Consider the following 18,326-nt stretch of genomic DNA (forward strand, 5'->3'; position numbering starts at 1 on the left):
GATGCTACGTAAGGAAGATAAGCATATAGACCTTCTGCTGGTTTTTAAATCCTTTTTTCTCATGTTATACTTAACAATAGGAGCAAAGCAAAGAATACTGTGGTTTAAGAAGGCTGTTATGGGCCAGTGTATTTACCAATGGTCACCGGCTCCCAAGGGAAGAACCACAGGTAACAAACTCAGGTCAGACCTGCTGGGTAAATGCAGTTGATGCACGGGGTGGCTTAGCCCCGCATTCTGTTTAAGAGTGGGGAAATCACAGGATTCCATCCCAAACACAGGTAAGGGTATGAGGCCCAACACTTGAGGGGGTGTTCATGAAGAAATGGGGTACTAGACCTAGACCAGTACCCAGTGGAGAGTCCCAGTTTGCATGTAGGCCAGGCAGATTCCCAGGGGACAAAGAGAATCAGGAACAAGGCCAATGGGAGTGTATGCAGTCACCAGTACAGCAGCCAGACTCCATCCAGACTGTGCTAATCAATTCTGCAGAAACCAGAGACGAGAATGATAAGCTGAAGTTTGAGAGAGAAACACTGCAGTTGGAGGCCATGTGACTTGCTGATTGGAAACAGGAGAAGTAGCACTGGCATGAGGAGACAATGCAAGACCAAACAGACAGAACAAGAGTGTCAGTAACACTATGGCCGGGAACTGGAGAGGATGTGCTGCAGATTTGATAAGGAAGTCAGACACCATTCCATATCCTCAGGGCCACATGATTCAATTCAGAACTCATCTCAAAAGCATTAAAAAATATACTCATGTCACCCCCATCCATATAGTGAGGTAACAATTTAGAACAGCGGTGGGTAATCTGTGGCCCACGGCCCGTCAGGGTAATCTGCTAGCGGGCTGAGAGAGAGTGTTTACCTTGACTGACTGCAGCACGGCTGCCCGCAGCTCCCAGTGGCCGCGGTTCACCATTCCTGGCCAGTGGGAGCTGTGGGAAGCGGTGTGAGCCCAGTTCTCTTCTCACTTATGCCAGTGTAAACCAGGAGAAAATTTTATGTTGTTACACTGGCATTAAGCCAGCATGAGAGGGACTCAAGCCCCATAACTGCAGATGCAGTCCTTTTAAACTGGGCTCTCCTGAGCGCAGCCATAATCCTTTCAATATGTACATAATGAATCACAATAGTATTCTTGGTTAAGACTGCTGTTTTCCTAGAAACTCTTCTCACCCAACCGCACTCAAAACACCTGTTTTGGGTAATGCTGGGCAAGTAACTTACATGGTTCTAATGATGTCTCCTGAAAGGATTTTCAAACTGTTCTTTGGTAATTAGATGCAGCCAGATGTTGGTTAGGGCTTGTCTACACTGGCACTTTACAGCGCTGCAACTTTCTCACTCAGGGGTGTGAAAAAACATCCTCCTGAGAGCTACAAGTGCTGGTAACTATTCCCCTCAAGGAAGTGATTTCTTTAGAGCGCTGGGACGGGAGAGCTCTCAACCAGCGCTATGCCGCGACTACACAAACCACGATAAAGCGTTGCCACATTTAACATTGCCAGTAAAGATGTGTTCTTACTTTCCAGGTCATTCTTTTTGTCTGCATATTAAAAGGCCAATTAACATTATTCTATTAATATACAAAATAACTATTCCATTTTAGCTACTGAGGATAAATACTCCATCATACCAGATGGTAAGAAGACTAATGTGGAAAAAAAAATCTACACACACAGTCTCCTCTTCTCTAACATAAACTAGGCACTCAACTGTGATAAATCCCAGCTGAATCTTTATGGTTTGGAGCCACTGGATGATAATGAACACTTGACATTGAAAAAGCTATTATCTAGTATTATAAAACTATCACACTTGTCATTGACTTGAAAGTCAACATATATGTGTAAGTTCAGAAGATACATCATATATACATATATAATATAGATATCCTTCAGGACATGTTATGCTAGCTGTTGTATATTTTATGCTAATTCAATAGACTTTTTTCTTGCTTCCATATCTTCAATGTCAGTCTCATGTGCAGAAATGTCAGGATCAAACAAAAGAGACACCATGCCCTAAAAAATAATAAATGGATCAACTACGTGTAGGTGTCTGAAAGCCCTTCTGTTCTTTGGATTTTATTTTAGCCAGATAGCCCACACAGTAAGTGATGAACAAACATGTATGAAGTTAGAGATTTAATTCCATTAGATTTTAGCAATTGTAAAAAGTAGTTCTCTATAGGCAAAGACGGAAGGGTCCTAAAAATAACCTACCATATAAGAGCCCAGCATTTATTATTAAGAATAAAATATTCTCCTTTGCTTTAGGAAAGCATGTGGTGATCCTGACTATAAAAATACCATTTAAAAAAAACCACTCTTCAGCAGTACATCAAAAATTAAAATTTATTTATTCCTACTCCCTGGGGATTGTACTTCACAGTGAAGTCTGCACCACTTTTAAACTACTTTACTAAATCTTGCTGCATATGTAAAATAAAAGAGAGGCTTTAAACAAATGTTACTACTGTATATTAGAGCAGTGACTGAATTAGCCTACCTTGCTTGTCACCATGAAAGGTTTTCCTCCTTTCCCCCCCCTGCTGCTGGTGATGGCTTATCTTAAGTGATCACTCTCCTTACAGTGTGTATGATAAACCCATTGTTTCATGTTCTCTGTGTGTGTGTATATATAAATCTCTCCTCTGTTTTTTCCACCAAATGCATCCGATGAAGTGAGCTGTAGCTCACGAAAGCTTATGCTCTAATAAATTTGTTAGTCTCTAAGGTGCCACAAGTACTCCTTTTCTTTTTGCGAATACAGACTAACACGGCTGCTACTCTGAAACCTGTCATTTCACTACAATTAGTGAACTGTGAGAGTTTCCAATAAAAATGCTATTTATTTTATTCATTTAATTAGGGAGATTCTGCAGGTAATGTGCACATGATAAATTGCCTTTAAAAAAATGGAAAGGAGGGCATAAGCTAAAATTTCATCCAGTAACCCAAGGGCAAAGAGAAGACAATCCAGAAGGAAAGAACTGCAGAAGAAAGAGAACCAAAACTATTAAAAATGCATTGTGCTGAAGGGGGGAAAAATGCTTTGCAGTGATTTGACTAGAACAACAGAAGGAGTCAGACAAATGGGGATGGATTTCCATAGATGGTTAAAGGGAACAGAGAAGTTGCTGCTCCTAGCCCAGTTGACATCTCAAGATGACATCTCAAGATGGAAATAAAGGACAACTTATCAAACTCAACTACGTTAAATGAACTTGCGGGAGAGACAGGCACTAACTTGATACATTTCACAACTGTTGCTGCTCCTTGATCAGTTGCAAAGTAAATTCAATTTTCAATATTGCAGAAATTACAACTCAACTGTTAAAATTTCCTCATTATATCTGGGAACCCTTAGACCAAGACTTTCAAAATTAGTTGCTTAAAATTCTGCTAATAGTTTAAGCATAAAAATAGGTGCCTAGAATTTTCAAAAACGAGGAGCACTCAGTAGTTCCAATTAAATTTAACGGGAGAGACTGAGTGCTCAACAATTTTGAAAAATCAAGCCACTTCTTTAGGTGCCTAACAAAGGATACAAAGGTCTAATTCAGTGGTTCCCAAACTTGTTCCGAAGCTTGTGCAGGGAAAGCCCCTGGCGGGCTGAGCCGGTTTGTTTATCTGCCGTGTCCATAGGTTCGGACGATCGTGGCTCCCAGTGGCCGTGGTTCGCTGCTCTAGGCCAATGGGAGCTGGTGGAAGTGACGCAGACTGAGGGATCCCCTATAATTAATTTCCCAGTATATGTACAGCTCACATTCTAGGAAAATCTTAACGCTGCTTCACTGTACGAACCCCATGGGTCTGGTGGATTAAACAAGATGCAGAAGACTAATTAATTTCATTTTGTAGTACCTAATGAAGACAGAATCTCAAGTATTATAGGAGTATTATTTTTAACTAAACAGTATGGCCTTTCACAAAAATGTCTTTGGACACTGTCTGTAACTTAAAGCACCAATCAAATGTTGAAAACACTTATACAAGAGAAGTACAGTTAAAAATCAATGAGACTCCCCGTGAGTATAAAGTTATTCATGTATATAAGTATTTGCAAGCTCAGGACCTACATACTCTACTCCTGGAGGAATTCTGCACCACTGCGTACGTGCAGAATTTATGTCCCCTGCAGAAAAAATGAATGTCTATGAGGAAGCAAAGGGAAGCCACAGGAGAAGTCATGTGACCCTCCCCAGCAGGATATTTCAGGGGCTGAGGGCAGCTAGCAGAGAGGCAAATCACTGGGGGGAGGCGGGACTGGGGAAGACCCGGCTGGTGGCTCCTACCTTGTGCCGGGCTCAACTGCTAGTCCTGGCTGGGCTGGGGAGGATGGGACTTCCTCTTCACGGCAGCCAAGGCCAGGTGAGACCCATCCCCAGATTTCTCCCCCAGCTGCAGGAAGCTCTGCAAACTCTCCCCCCAGCTTCCTGCACCCATCACTCCTCAGCTGCAGGAGAAGCGATTCCTGTACAGGATCCTCGCCCAACCCCTGTGCATCCAGATCCCCTCATATCCAGACCCTCCCACCAAGCCTCATCCCCCCCTCCTCTGCACTCAGAAGACCCCCAATGAGCCCCAATCCCCTGCACCTGGACCACCCTGATGAGCCAGTCGCACCCGGATCCCCACCCAGCTGCATCTGGACCCCCGCCACTGAGCCCACACCCATGTCCCGTTGCCAAGCTCTGTCCTCCCCACACCCAGCCCCCCCCCCAGCTGAGCCCCAACCACCTTCACCTGGACCCCCCTGCAGAGCCCCATTACCCTTGCACCCAGAACCCCCCCAACATGCCTCTGTGCATCCAGATCCCACACTGAGCCACCCGCACCCAGATTGACCCCCCCCCCCCCCCCCGAGCCCTCTCAACCCACATCTGGATCCTCCCACACTAAGCTCCTCCACACTTGTATCCTGTCTTGCTGAGCCTGCCTGCCCACACGTGGTGCAACTGGCACAGAGGGGCAGGGACTGGGGTGTTTCTGGGGCAGGCCTGGTCCTTGTGCTGTGTCCAGGTTGGGTGCAGCCTCACCACTGAGCCTGTGTCCCAGGGGGAGTTCCACAGTGATCTTCTACCTCTGTGCAGCCAGTGGCCTGTGCACCTCAATGCCATGCTGAAGCCTCCACATTTATTTGACAAATAAAATGTGCAGAGTTTTAAAATATTGTGTGCAGAATTCCCTTGGGAGTAAATTTTTACTCAGGTTGATAAATTAGACTCTTTGACTTAGAAGAGCATCTGGGCTGCTAGATGTTTGTAAAACTTCTATTTAAATTAAAAATACTAACAACTACAAAGAAAAAATCCTAAAGACCAATAGAAATATTTTCTTAAAAAAAAAATCTATGAGAACAGTGGATTTTAGACAAATTAATATCCCCCTGCAGTGCAGTACTTAGAAGCTGAAAGTGAAATTGAATATAAACAAGTGATACTGACTTCACTGATTGGCACTGTCCCTGATGAGAGAATTGCAAAAACTGAACAAAATGCCTAAATAGTAACAGCTTAATAAATCTTTAAATATTCTTTTTTTTTTTTTCTTATATAATGTAAGGTACTAAGTACACGGGTAAATAAATGTGTTTGCACAATATTTTTAAACGGATGTCCCTTTAAATTAAATGGAGACAATGAATGTGGAAGGGTAAAAATAGGTATTTTCCAGAAGGGAAACAGACAAAATAATTTATATGATGGGCTAAATCTAAAGGACCACTCTCTCCCTCCTTCTCTTCGGGGAAAACTTTACATGCTCAAACCACGCTTTCCCAGAATTCTTCCAGGTGAGAAGTTTGGTTTCCTATACTAGGAGGCGTCAAGTCCTTATCAGAACCAAAATCCGTACACACGGATTACAGGTTTCAGAGTAGCAGCCGTGTTAGTCTGTATTCGCAAAAAGAAAAGGAGTACTTGTGGCACCTTAGAGACTAACAAATTTATTAGAGCATAAGCTTTCGTGAGCTACAGCGAATGCATCCGATGAAGTGAGCTGTAGCTCACGAAAGCTTATGCTCTAATAAATGTGTTAGTCTCTAAGGTGCCACAAGTACACGGATTACAGTAATCGACAGTAGTGGTGCACAATAAGGCTCTCATCCCGCAGGTATTTGTGTGTGTGCTTAAATACACGAACAGTCCCAGGAACTGGTGAACTCATCAAGGCCCAGTGTTACAGCACGACTGTAGAGCTGCAGTTGTTCAAGGTAGCACTGCGGAACAGCGCCTTTTATTTGCCTGTTACAGGGAGCAACCAACCCAGTTGAAATTAGACCAAACCTACACACCAACTTTTCTGCTAAGATTTATGTGTCTCTCCGGACACCTGCCCCAGTCCTGCCTGCTGCAGTGGAGCTGTAACGCCTGCCACCGCTTCCAGCTCAAAGCAGAGGTTTGGCCTGCAGCCCGGTACCTTGTGCGCCAAGGAGGCCGGAGGACTCTCTCAGCCTGGCCACGGCAACCCCTTTGCATCCCCCCCCCCCCCCGCCCCAGCAGCGGGCTCGTCTTCCATAGCTAACCCCAGCGCATCCCTTTTACCCGAGGAGGGCACAGGAGAGCGAAGCAACGGTCAGAAGGGCAGCGGCCCGGGGACCCAGCTGGCGCTTGCCCCCGCACAGGGAGGGCGCCACTCGGTCACCACCCCCGGTCCCTCCCGGCGGCGGCGGCGGCGGCGGCAGGAAGGGGCCGAACCGCCCTGCCCCGCACGGCCGCCGCCTGGCGGGAGCGCAACCCGGGGCCGGCGGCAGCGGAGGCGCGGGCTACGCACCCAGCAGGAGGCCGTCCGTGTCAAAGATCAGGTGGGTGGCGGGCCGCGGCGGAGCGGGGCGGCAGGAGGAAGCGGCCATGGCGGGGCGGCGGCGGCGGCGGCGCTGGCGGAGGAGGAGCCGGGCGGCGCAAGCGCCGTCAGCCGCGGGCGCCGCTGGGTGGTGGGGGCTGGGCTCCGAGGTGCTCTGCGCTGCTGCCCGGCTCCCCAAGGGAGAAGGGGGGCGCGGCGCGGCGCGGCAGATTCCTCTCTCATCCAGGGAGAGAAACGTAGCCACGTCCGGGGAGTAGCTGGGCCACGGCCGCAAGGGCACGTCGACACCGAGCCTCTGTGGCGAAGAGGCCCCGGGGAGACGGCTCTCCCATCAGCATAAAAACCCCACCGGCGCGAACTGCATAAGGCAAGAGACGCTCTTCCACCGACATGGCGCGGTGCCCCCCAGTGCTCAGGTCAGTGTAACTTATGTCGCTCCGCATGGGGGAATAGCCCCCCCCCCCCGAGTGACATACATTGTATCGAAGTTGGGGGTAGTGGAGACATAGTCTTACGCCGCTGCACTTGTGTCGGTAAAACTTTTGTTGGTCGGGGTGTGAAACCCCTCCTCCTCCCCCCCCCCCCGGAGGGCCAAAAGTTTACCGACGAAAAGCGCCCGTGTGGACGGCGCTTTGATGGCAGGACACGCTCTCCCACTGCCAAAGCTACCGCTCCTCATTCGGGGTGGTTTTATTTTGTCGGAAGGAGAGCTCTCCCCTGTCGACGAAGAGTGGCTATATTGCCTACCTTAGCGGCACACGTGTGCCACTGTAAGTCGTGGCGGATTAGCCACTGGGCCATGGAGGTGGAGGAAGCCAGGGGCGGCAAGTTGTATGGTGTCCGTGCTCCACCAATATGAGAGCACAGGGGCCCAGCTCCACCAAAGTTCGGGGCCAGATCTCTCTCCCAGCCCCGCCTGCTGCCCCTGCGTGCTTTCCCCAGAGCGTCCCTCCTGGCCATGCCTGCCGACCACAGGCTATTTAGAAGGCCCGGGGCCCCCACCACTGTTACGCTAATAAAATAATACCAATAGGATCTTATGAGAGGGATAAGGCAAAAGAAACGCCACTTTTATTATTAATACAATCAAACATTACTTTATGCAATTCCTGTATAGATCCATTCACGCACACAGACATTCACACAGGTTCTGCAAAGAGGTTGTTATAGTTACCAGCCTAGATGTTTCTTGTGACGAGTCACTGGCCAGGTGGCCTGGACACGAGAGTGGAGCCGAGTTGTTGTCAGATGCGCATCCGATGCTCCTGGAGGGTGGTCACAGAAGCAGACTCAAAGAACACAGTCCAATCTTTATAGGTCTCTGGTTCAATACAAGTCTATGGAAGTTGCTTCATCATGTTGAATTTACCATCAATCAGCTCAGTCAGCAGGTGGTACATTCATGACGGCTCCATGACGGCTAGGTGTTATCTTCTTGTTCTTCGATGATGCGTTTTGCGTGGATTCCGGTTCGCCCTCCGGGGGTCATCCAATTATCTCCACTTTGAATATTCTTTGGCCCATCAATACCAAGGTTGTAATTCTTAGGATTAGGCTGGCACCGTTTACTAACCAATTATTTTCCTGCTTCAGACATTCAATTCCATGCACTCATTATTCCTTCTTTTACTTAAAAACACAGTCTAATGACTCTTTTGGATTTAACATGTTTTATCCCACTGTTTTTCCCCTTTTGGTTACAAAGATTAACATAGGCATGATAAGGGGCCCCCGCGGGGGAGGAAGATCATCAGGGTGTTGCTTCAAAGAACAGCATTATTTTCCCAAAGTTCTTATTACTCTCCAGCACAGACTCTTTGTCCTGTAGCGGCCATGCTTATCATCTCCTTGCATAGCCTATTAACTCAGTCCTTGTACCACCCTGAGATAATTTGCACTTTGGCTTTGCATTTGTTACAGAGCGAAATTCAACATAATAGTACAGCATGGAACTGATATTCATAACCTTTTACAATACCTATATAATTCTTATATCTATCTTTATTTCTACTACTACTTGATTATAATTTTACCATACTTATATAACTGCGAGGGTGACCCAACACCGGCAGTGCAAAGGAGCTAAAGCTGCTTCCTGCCTGCCCACCCACTACGCTTCTGCAAGCGGCCAGCACGTCCCTGCGGCCACTGGGGGGGAGGGTATTGCCGCGTGCTGCCCCCACCCAAAGCGCCGACTCTGCCAACTGCAGCCAATGGGAGCTGAGGGGGCTCTGCCTGCAGGCAGCAGCGCGCGGAGACCCCTCTGCCCCCCCGCCCTGGATCTGCTGCCAGAGGAGGGTGTGGGTCACTTTCAGGAGCCACCCAAGGTAAACGTTGCACCCCCATGCTCTCCTGTACCCCAGCTCCCTACCCCAGCCAAGACCCCACACCTGAACTCCTTCACAGATCCCGCACCCCCTCCTACACTCCAACCTCCTGCCCCAGCCCAGACCCCACACCCAAACTCCCTCCAACTTTGGTCTGGTGCACGCTGTAGATAGGGTTGCCAACTTGCTAATCTCACAAAACCGAACACCTTAGCCCCGCCCCTCCTTCTCCAAGTCCCTACCCCCCACTCACTCCACCCACCCCCGTCACTCGCTCTCTCCCACCCTGACTCACTTTCACTGGAGTGGGGCAGCGGGTTGGGGTGTGGGAAAGGGTGAGGGCTCCAGCTGGGGGTATGGGCTTCGGGGTGGGGCCACAAATGAGGGGTTCAGAGTGCGGGAAGGGTGAAGTCTTCAGCTGAGGGGGTGTGTGCTCTGGGGTGGAGCAGGGGATGAGGGATTTGGGGTGAAGGAGGGGGCTCCGGACTGGAGCCAAGGTGTTTGGAGTGCAGGAGGGGGCTCAGGACCGAGGCAGGCGGTTGGGGTGCGGGAGGGGATGTGGGTTGGGGGATGTGGGAGGGGGGTGTAGGCTCTGCGGTGGGGCTGGGGATGAGGAGTTTTGGGTGCAGGAGGGGGTGCGGGTTCTGGAAGGGAATTTGAGTGTGGGAGAGAGCTCAGGGATGGGATAGGGTATTGGGGTACAGGAGGGAGTGTGAAGCTCCCGGAGGGAGTTTGGATACGGGAGGGGGCTCAGGGCTGGGTTTGGGGTGCAGGAGGGGATTCGGGGTGTGGGCTCTAGCTGGGCGGCACTTATCTCAGTTGGCTCCCAGAAGTGGCCGGCATGTACAGAGGGCTCCTAGGCAGAGGGGCCAGAGAGCTCTGTTCACACCTGCAGGCACCGCCCCCGCAGCTCTCATTGGCCATGGTTCCCAGCCGATGGGAGCTGCGAAGCCCCCCCTGGCCCCGCTGCCTAGGAGCCAGACATGCTGGCCGCTTCTGGGAGCTGTGCAGAGCCATGGAGCCTGCCTTAGCCCCGCTGTGCTGCCGTCCGAACTTTTAGCAACCCAGTCACCACCATGAGAGATGTGGAGTCAAAATCGATGTAGTTTGGTCAACACAGCGTTAGTGTAGAGACTGCATTGCTTACATTGACTGTTACTAGCTTTCAGGAGCCATCCCACAATACCCCACAATGATAGTATAATCAATACAAGTGCTGCTGGTGAGGACGCGCACCGCCAATGCAAGGAGAAAAGTATAGACGTGCACAGGCTATGTAATTACAGTGGCAGCCAGGGCTGTCCCTAGAGGGGTGGGCATCCCGATTTGCCTTACCCTAGGGACGGTTCTGATGGCAGTTGTATGCTAACATAAGTTAGGTCAACTTAATTAAGAAGTGTAAACATGGCCCTTGTCTCAGATACCAAGTATGTCACTTTTTCTAATAATTTTATCAACTGGGAATCGGATTGTGATCTTTAAAAAACAAACACACACACACACACGCAATGCATGGACAAAAGAAAAAAAATGTGAATCTGTTATGTGGCAAATTCCTTTATAATTGACACAGTGCTGAGAATACCAGCATATCAATTGCTCCAGAAGCTGCTGTAAGAGTGTAGGCAGTTTATCAGGGGTTTCTAGCAAGGATTTGTTTATCAAGCGTGTCTCACAAATACCAGGGTAGTTAGTGATTAAAAGCGTAGTTGTGTATATAATTTAATATATTTTCCCTAATATAATATTTTAATTAATGCAGCTTTGTCACCTACATTAGTTGATAATGTGACATCAGTACTCACTGACTGCAAAAAATTACATCACAATGAGCCATGTAACATGAGACAGTTACAGTGATTTTCATATGCAAAAAAGGTTTCTGTACAATTTTTTTTTTTTTAAAAAAGATTCCTTCTAACATTTTAAAAATGTAACCAAACTATTTTGCCAAAAAATTGGTCTGTCTCATGGAGAGCTTTTGAATATGTTAAAAATCTGTGAATCCCAGACAGACCGTATTCTATAAATCAATCAGTCAATCGTATTCTAAGGTAGACTAATCTTCTTACAGCTGGATGCTCTGCATTACAAAATTGTATTGTGTTTAAACATGATTGTGATCAAGTTAGCTGACCGAATGATGACTGCAATTTGTCCTACTCTACATTGGCTGGGTCAACTGTGATCAGCATTATGTCAGCTAATTCTTCACAGTTACATTCTAATACAAGAAAATCCTCCAATATAAATAGACAAGCCCCCTTAGCTTTATTCAGTATAATTACATCCACCTAATAGACAAATGAAGGGCTGGGGGGGGGAGTCCAAGAAGATACAATAAGGTCATAATACAGTATCCTCACAAACAACTAAAATAGCTAATTCCAGTTTTATTGGATGCCATTACATAATTTGGCTCATAAATATCACAACAATAGTGTTTTTTGAAACTGGGGAAGAAAAAATAGGAAGGTATGAAGGGAAATGGTTAACTGTCTTTCTTATTTTAATGACTTTATTTTTAATTTTTAACTTTTCCATGCGATGTGATGAGTCATGACCCATTTAAATCATTTGTGCAGTTGTGATTTGTGAGAACATGCGGTGGGGTGGAGATACAATGATACCCAGAAGGCTAATAAGGAGCCATGGTCTGCTTGGTGAGAAGGATGGAAATGGGGTTTAGGGATACAATCATGCTGTTTGTACAAAACAGACAAAAATAACCCAGTAACTTAAAAGCCTTCACAATGACTTAAATAAAAGCTTGTAAACCCATTATTAATAATAAATTACCTGGAGTGATTTATAATTAAATGAAATGAACAAATTGAGATTCAAGACAGTTGCAATACTTGAATCTTCTAAGCCCTAATAAAACAGGCCAGACAGCCTACCCCAGGTAAAGGTGATAAACAGGTCTGTCCTAGACAAACAAATGTGGGTTCATCTCAATTTACGTATTAACAGTAAATAAGGTCCCAATTGTAAGGGACTGGGACATAGGCAGCGTTGCATAGAAGTCACAAGTCAAGGACAGCCACAAGGCAGCAGTCAGAGAACAGGGAGTAGAGTAATCACTAGAGTCGGGATCAATAAGCAAGAGTCAGGCTCAGAGTCAGGATGGGATCAGAGACCAGAGATAGTTGCTAGGCTGGAATCAGAAGGCAAGATTCAGGGTAAGAGTCAGGCTGGGGTCAGAGACTAGAGAGACTGAAAGCAAAATGAGATCTGGCATCACAACAGGCCAGAAGCCCCTGTGGTGTCCAGACAATTCTCTGGGACACCCTCCAGGGTTAAATACTGAGCATGAGCCAATCAGAGGGCTGCAGGGTGCTATCATTCTGGATCATTTTGGAAGTACTTCCTGCAGTGCTTAATCTCCACAGTGCTTCTTGGATACAGCTCTGCATAGGCCCTAGTGGTGAAGTGGGAATGTCAGCTACTTCCTGTTCTGCAGGCGTGGGTTCTAGTCCCATAGATCTTTCACAGCTGCTACTCTGAAACCTATATGAATAGTGAGTGTTGTAGCAAAAATCTTTCACCTTAAGAACATGAAGCAAGTTAATTTCATTGTTTCTGCTTGTGTTCTTATAATTAAAAGAGAATATGAGCCCCTCAAGGCTGACTGGTGAAGGGCCTTTCATACTGTAGCTCACATCAGGCCTGATGCACTTTTTGCCCCACCATGCTGTTTAAGTACCTTGATGAATCAGGTTGTAACATATATCAAAGGCACAGTAAATTCAGTTAGTTTTCCAAATAACATGCAATATTCCAAGCAGAGGAACGTACAATAAAAGTGTAATTTACTTTCACAAATAGCAACAATATTTGTAAAACAGGAAACTCACCCAGAAAAAACACATAACCCAAGAAGCTACCTTTACTTTAACACTAAGTAACTAGAAGGCAAAGTCTTAACCTCAGTGGTCCCACACAATCAAATATGTGTGCCTGACTTTGATAGCCTGGTAGTTCCTGCTGTTACTTGAGTCTCAGACATTCCCTCTAGGTTTTTCTAAAGTGAACAATATCTGATGCTCAGGATTTAAGCACTCCTAGATTTCCACTTTATCATCCATAGCATCTCACAACCATGCTAAAGCCATAATCCTAATTTCCACCAGCCATGAGTAATGCAGTCATACAAGTCTCATGCCAATAGAACATTCATATCACATCACACCATTTTGTATTCTGTGCCAAATCCTAAAGCACCCCATGCCTCCTGATCTGTTCTGGCTTGATTGATCTTCCGGTTGTCATGATGGTACAGTAAGAGGTGCAGAGTACTGGAGGTCTTGAGTAGTCCAGAAGGCCTAGATCTACCAAGGTATTTAGGCTCCTAGCTTCCAGTGAAATCAATATATTTATGTATATGGGCCAAAATGCTCTGGACATTTCACTGACTGCGGATCCCTGATACTCATTTCTCCCATGCAGGATCCATAGAGGCCACTACTATCCTGGGGCAGCAAAAGCCCCAGCAGAGTCACTTGTGTGGGGTAAAGAAAGAGAAGTATTTAGGAATCAAGGTTCTTACTGTGAACCCTCCAAAAACTTCATAGAAAGGATATTAGGAATTTTAGGAATCGGAAAACGTTTGGGGCCCTCTCTCCTTCTCCCTGAGAATGGGGTGTTTGGGGGCCAATCAGATTGCCAGTTGAATGCTCTGTGTATATTGTTACATATATATGGTACCACCAAAAAGAAAAAAAAGAAAAGAAAAGGAGATGCAACATGACCAAGTTAAAATATAATACTTATAATAAATACATTGTTAATCAACCAGCAAATAAGTACATTATAAACCAGGGACTATAGCAATCATTGCAGAACTCCCTGTTGAAATCAGTGAGGAGTTGTGCCTAAAAATCAATGGTATTATGTTCTTGTGGACTGTATTTTACTTCAGACAGAATTTGGAATTCTAATTAACTTGTTTTATCATTTGATTGAAATATTTTCCTGACCTGTCAATTTCTTTTGTCTGAAGTAATACACTATAGCATTTTTCCTGAATTCCTGTTTTTTGTCCTATGCCTAGATCAGAAGTAATTGCAAAATGGTCAGTTAATAGACATATAGCAGAGAAGACCTGCTCAGCAATAAGTGCACCAGCAATAAATTCCTCCAAAGCTTTAAAGCTAAACAAAAAATCATACATATTTAATGTTTTTTTTTCTGCAAAGTAGAATAGCAATGCACAATAGATGAGTGTTCCTATTTTCTCTTTAACTGGCAAGTAAATGATGAGATTTTTGTGCTCTTTTCTCACTGACTTGTCCTCTCCTGCAGCTTTTTTTATAAAATAAAATAAAATAAAACCCCTCTATGGCTGATATAGGGCCTGAATCTGCACCACTTAAGTCAAAGAGAGCTTTTTTCATTGATTTCAGGAGGTGCAGGATCAGGTCTATAATGATTAGAAAACACTAATCACTCAACTAAAATTAGCAAAATATGCAGAAGTATAGAGGTCCCCAAATTTAGCTACTTTCACCGTAAGAAAATGGAATGTTCCAAAAGGAGCACAAGTTTGTCTGGAAGGTTGATAGTACCCATTCAGGTACCTGAATAAGTAAGTAACTAGACGTGGGACCTTTATCTCACCCCTCTAAACATAATTCTAAAATTTGGGAAAACATTGCAGACTGCAACAGTGACTGATATCAATGGGACTATTCATCGAGTAAGGTGCTGTTCAACATAAAGAAGAGTATCAGAATCTGGCCCTCTAATATCAAGGTGATAAGCTTTCTGTTTCAATGTATGATTCAAATCTCACTTGCAGTATTTAAAATTTCCTGTCATGAGCTACTGTGTGTGTTCTGATGCCACTCATCTAATTAAAAAATTAAACCCATATCTTTATGGGCAAACATTGCCCATTTATTTCATAATTGAAATTATAAATTTAAACATTACTCTTAATTAAAAGAGGTCTAGGGATAAATATCTAACCCATGAAGAGCAAGTACTTAATACGAATTGAAAGGGATCCGTGCAGGCTCCAAGTATGAGAAATGAATTCATCATAAATCCGATGATGCAGCTATCTACAGAAGAGGTTACAGAATGATTTGTTGTGTAATTATTTCATAAATATTAGACATGTCATTTAGACCAGTTGGTACCACAATCTATAACAGATTAGTGTTGTGTTAACAACTAAATTTGACAACCTTACTCCATAATCTACTGTAATAGTTTTAACTGAATTTTTAGCTTCATCTGAAACAGCAAAACTAGGTTAATGCAATGTCCTAAAAGCTAATAACAAGATTTTCAATATTAATAGTAATATATATTCTAATTAAGTGGAAAGTACCATCTTAAAATCAGCCACCACATGCTGGGATCCTGTCTGATCTTGCAAACTGCACAGGATCAAATTGAGTCAGTTCTTGGATGGGAGAACTCTCAGGAAAACCTAGCTGCAGGAAACGTTGGATTTGATTCAGTAGGTGGCACTCTTGTCTCTGAATCTGTATCAGACCAAACTTCTTGCATCATGTTGGAGGACCTCTGCAGTTAGAGCTGGGATTGATTTGCAGTTATTAAAGATCTCATGTTGCTTTATTGTGTAAGAGTAGATGTGTCAATTCTGGTAACCTGGCCAAATTTCAACTAGGCCAAATTATTATTTTGGTGTTTCAACCAAATATAGATTCAGGTACGTATCTTAAAACATCATTTTGGCATTTAGATATCGAGGTGTTACGCTTTGGGTTTTTCAGGTTACACAGATTGCTGAAGTGTTGAAAAATTCCTTTTTTCAGCTTATCTGGTTAGGAAGCCTTGTACACTCTTCTCACATAGACCCAGTTGACATTATCCACTTTCATCATTTCCATGTTCTACTCATAACTCACTCTATCTAGGATTTGACACAACCAAACTCTGGTAAGACGTATCTCTAAGTTCCTCATTAGCAATATAGTGTCACCACAGAAAATCACAGGTTCCACTGGCTCCCAGTGTGGTTCGAATAGTAATTCTAAGGCTTTGTCCTATTATACAAGATATTCCTGGAGTTACCGAATACTCCAGAAATTATCCTTCCACAGTACCCATTGGTGAATATGTTCCATAGAGTAATGCAGCCAAATAGACCCAGCTTCTGACTATATGGCAGTGAGAAAAAAAATATTCTCTGTTTTGGAATCCCTATTGCAGAACTTTTTTCTAGAGATATCAGACTAAGGCCATGACAAGCAGTGAACTGATCAAGGTGCAAAACACACCTTTTTATTGAAGTTTTTCAACAGTATAGATTCATCTTTTTGTTTCTTCATTTGTTTGTTTTAAATCATAGCCACGCAAAGTCCAGAGGAACAGAATAAGAAAAAAACTGTCTTTTTGTTGTTGGTTTGGGATTCTATAATGGTATACAGTATGTCCTGAAAATACCCCTTAGATTTCAGCATGATAGAAGGTTTTAAAAGTGCAGAAATATAGAAAGTTAATCTAAAAGAAGTCTCTCTCCATATTTAACTCTTTTAATGTTGTGAACCCTTTGCACCCCTATTCAAGACCAGAGAAGCATTTGTAGATGTATATCGAGATATTGTAAACTCTTTGACTAGACAGATTGGATTAGAGTGCAGGAACATTCAACATTTTGTATTAAAGGTGAATTTGTCAACCATGGTTGTGCCAAAGGTTTATGTACTGCCCAATCCAGGAAAGCATTTAAGCCCTGAGTTAACTTTAAGCATATGAGTAGTCTTGTTTAAGTCAACAGGACTACTTAACTACTTAAAGGACATGCTCAGGTTCTTGGTTGAACTGGGATCCAAAGTTCAACTTTCCTGACATTCTTCGTGGTCACTGGGTTTTCCATGTGCTCCTTTCTGACAGCAATCCACATCTGCACTGAACATTTAGCAAGTGGGCAACCTTCTAGCTTACCCATTTGATCCAATGTGCCATACCGTTGTGCCCTCTTTCTCTTTCTGAACAGAATTTAGAAACAAAGCTAGTTTTCCTAATCTCTGAGAGTGGTCCGTAGGTATTGTCCCCATACCAACCTAAACATAGATATTTCTTTAAAAAACAACACTATTACAAATCTGAGAGAAAATCAAAACAAATAAAAGTGAAGTGCTATAAAACCTTATATATTTTTTCTTCTAATGTCTGGTCAGAAACATCACTGTAGTAAGTCAGGTAATAATATGTGTGTGTCCTTCAGGCTTATAGTTTCTCTAAGTAGGCTCATCTCCAATAGGAAAATTACCTGTTGCTTACAGCAGATGCTGCAAATAGCTTAAGTGCTAGTGTTGACAGACAAAAATGTGTTCAGCACCAAGAGAAAACATGATTGAGACCATGTTTCACAATAAGTCAAATGGAACCTCTCACTCTTACTAGCATCCCAGTCCCAGTTCCCTGCCCTGCTGTGTCAGTGAAGTCATTCAGTTATAATATTAAGTCACTTTGGTCCTTAGGTGTAAAGATCCATTAAAATGCATTGATTTCTAATCAAACACAGGTTATACAATAAGCATTAAGATCAATACCATTCCATTTTATGTTCTAGTTATTCCAATACTCAATTAGTAAACAGCTTATTTTTACTCTTCTGTCACTTAGCATGTAGCACTTCAACAGCACCCTCTAAATCTTTTGCATACCATTTTGGTCAAAATAAAGTCTGTTTACATAGCTTTGTTGTTGTAATTCCAGACTGAACCATTATGAATTTTCAGACTAGTTTTGCTGGGAGTCTCCCGGAATCAGGCTTTATCTCCTGGAGGCTACTGCAGCCAAACCAGGAGATTTTAGGTGCTAAAAGTCCAGCGGTTCAGCAGAACTAAAGCAGGCTCCCTGCCTACCCTGGCCCCGCGCCACTCCTGGAAGCAGCCATCATGTCCCTGTGGCCCTTGGGGAGGGGTGGGGGCAGGGTCTCTCTGCGTGCTGCCCTCACCCCCAGCGCTGACTCCACAGCTCCCATTGGCCAGGATCTGTGACCAATGGAACCGGTGCCCATGGGCAGAGACAGTGTTTGGAGACCCCCCCCCCCAGCCCCACCAACTATGAGCCGCTGCCAGAGGGATGTTCCCGTCACTTTCTCAAGCCTCTTAATGTAAGCGCCATCTCCCTCACCCCCTCCTGCGTCCCAACTCCCTGCCCCTGGCTCAGCCCAGAGCTTCCTCCTACACTTTGAACCC

The 18,326-nt window shown here is 44.7% G+C and overlaps 2 protein-coding genes across 8 annotated transcripts in view; one reads left to right on the forward strand and one right to left on the reverse strand.

Annotated features, from left to right (window-relative positions):
• LOC119849804 (pseudouridine 5'-phosphatase) overlaps window positions 1–6,931 on the reverse strand; it is a 134,607-nt gene extending 127,676 nt beyond the window's left edge. The window contains exon 1 of one of the 2 annotated variants that reach the window (XM_038387032.2): window positions 6,788–6,931. In XM_038387032.2, coding sequence (XP_038242960.1) covers window positions 6,788–6,866 — 79 coding nt within the window. In that variant the 5' untranslated portion in view covers window positions 6,867–6,931. The remainder of the gene's footprint in view (window positions 1–6,787) is intronic. The other variant, XM_043499616.1, reaches the window with a different exon arrangement.
• STS (steroid sulfatase) overlaps window positions 6,649–18,326 on the forward strand; it is a 168,088-nt gene continuing 156,410 nt past the window's right edge. For 2 of the 6 annotated variants that reach the window (XM_043499407.1, XM_043499343.1), the window contains exon 1: window positions 6,691–6,818. The gene's annotated coding sequence lies outside the window, so the exon portion shown is untranslated. Of the gene's footprint in view, window positions 6,819–6,915; window positions 7,234–18,326 lie in introns of those variants that run through there. The other 4 variants (XM_043499479.1, XM_043499376.1, XM_038387027.2 and 1 more) reach the window with 4 other exon arrangements.

The sequence above is a fragment of the Dermochelys coriacea genome, chromosome 1 (genome assembly GCF_009764565.3).
Source record: "Dermochelys coriacea isolate rDerCor1 chromosome 1, rDerCor1.pri.v4, whole genome shotgun sequence".
Taxonomy (NCBI): domain Eukaryota; kingdom Metazoa; phylum Chordata; order Testudines; family Dermochelyidae; genus Dermochelys; species Dermochelys coriacea.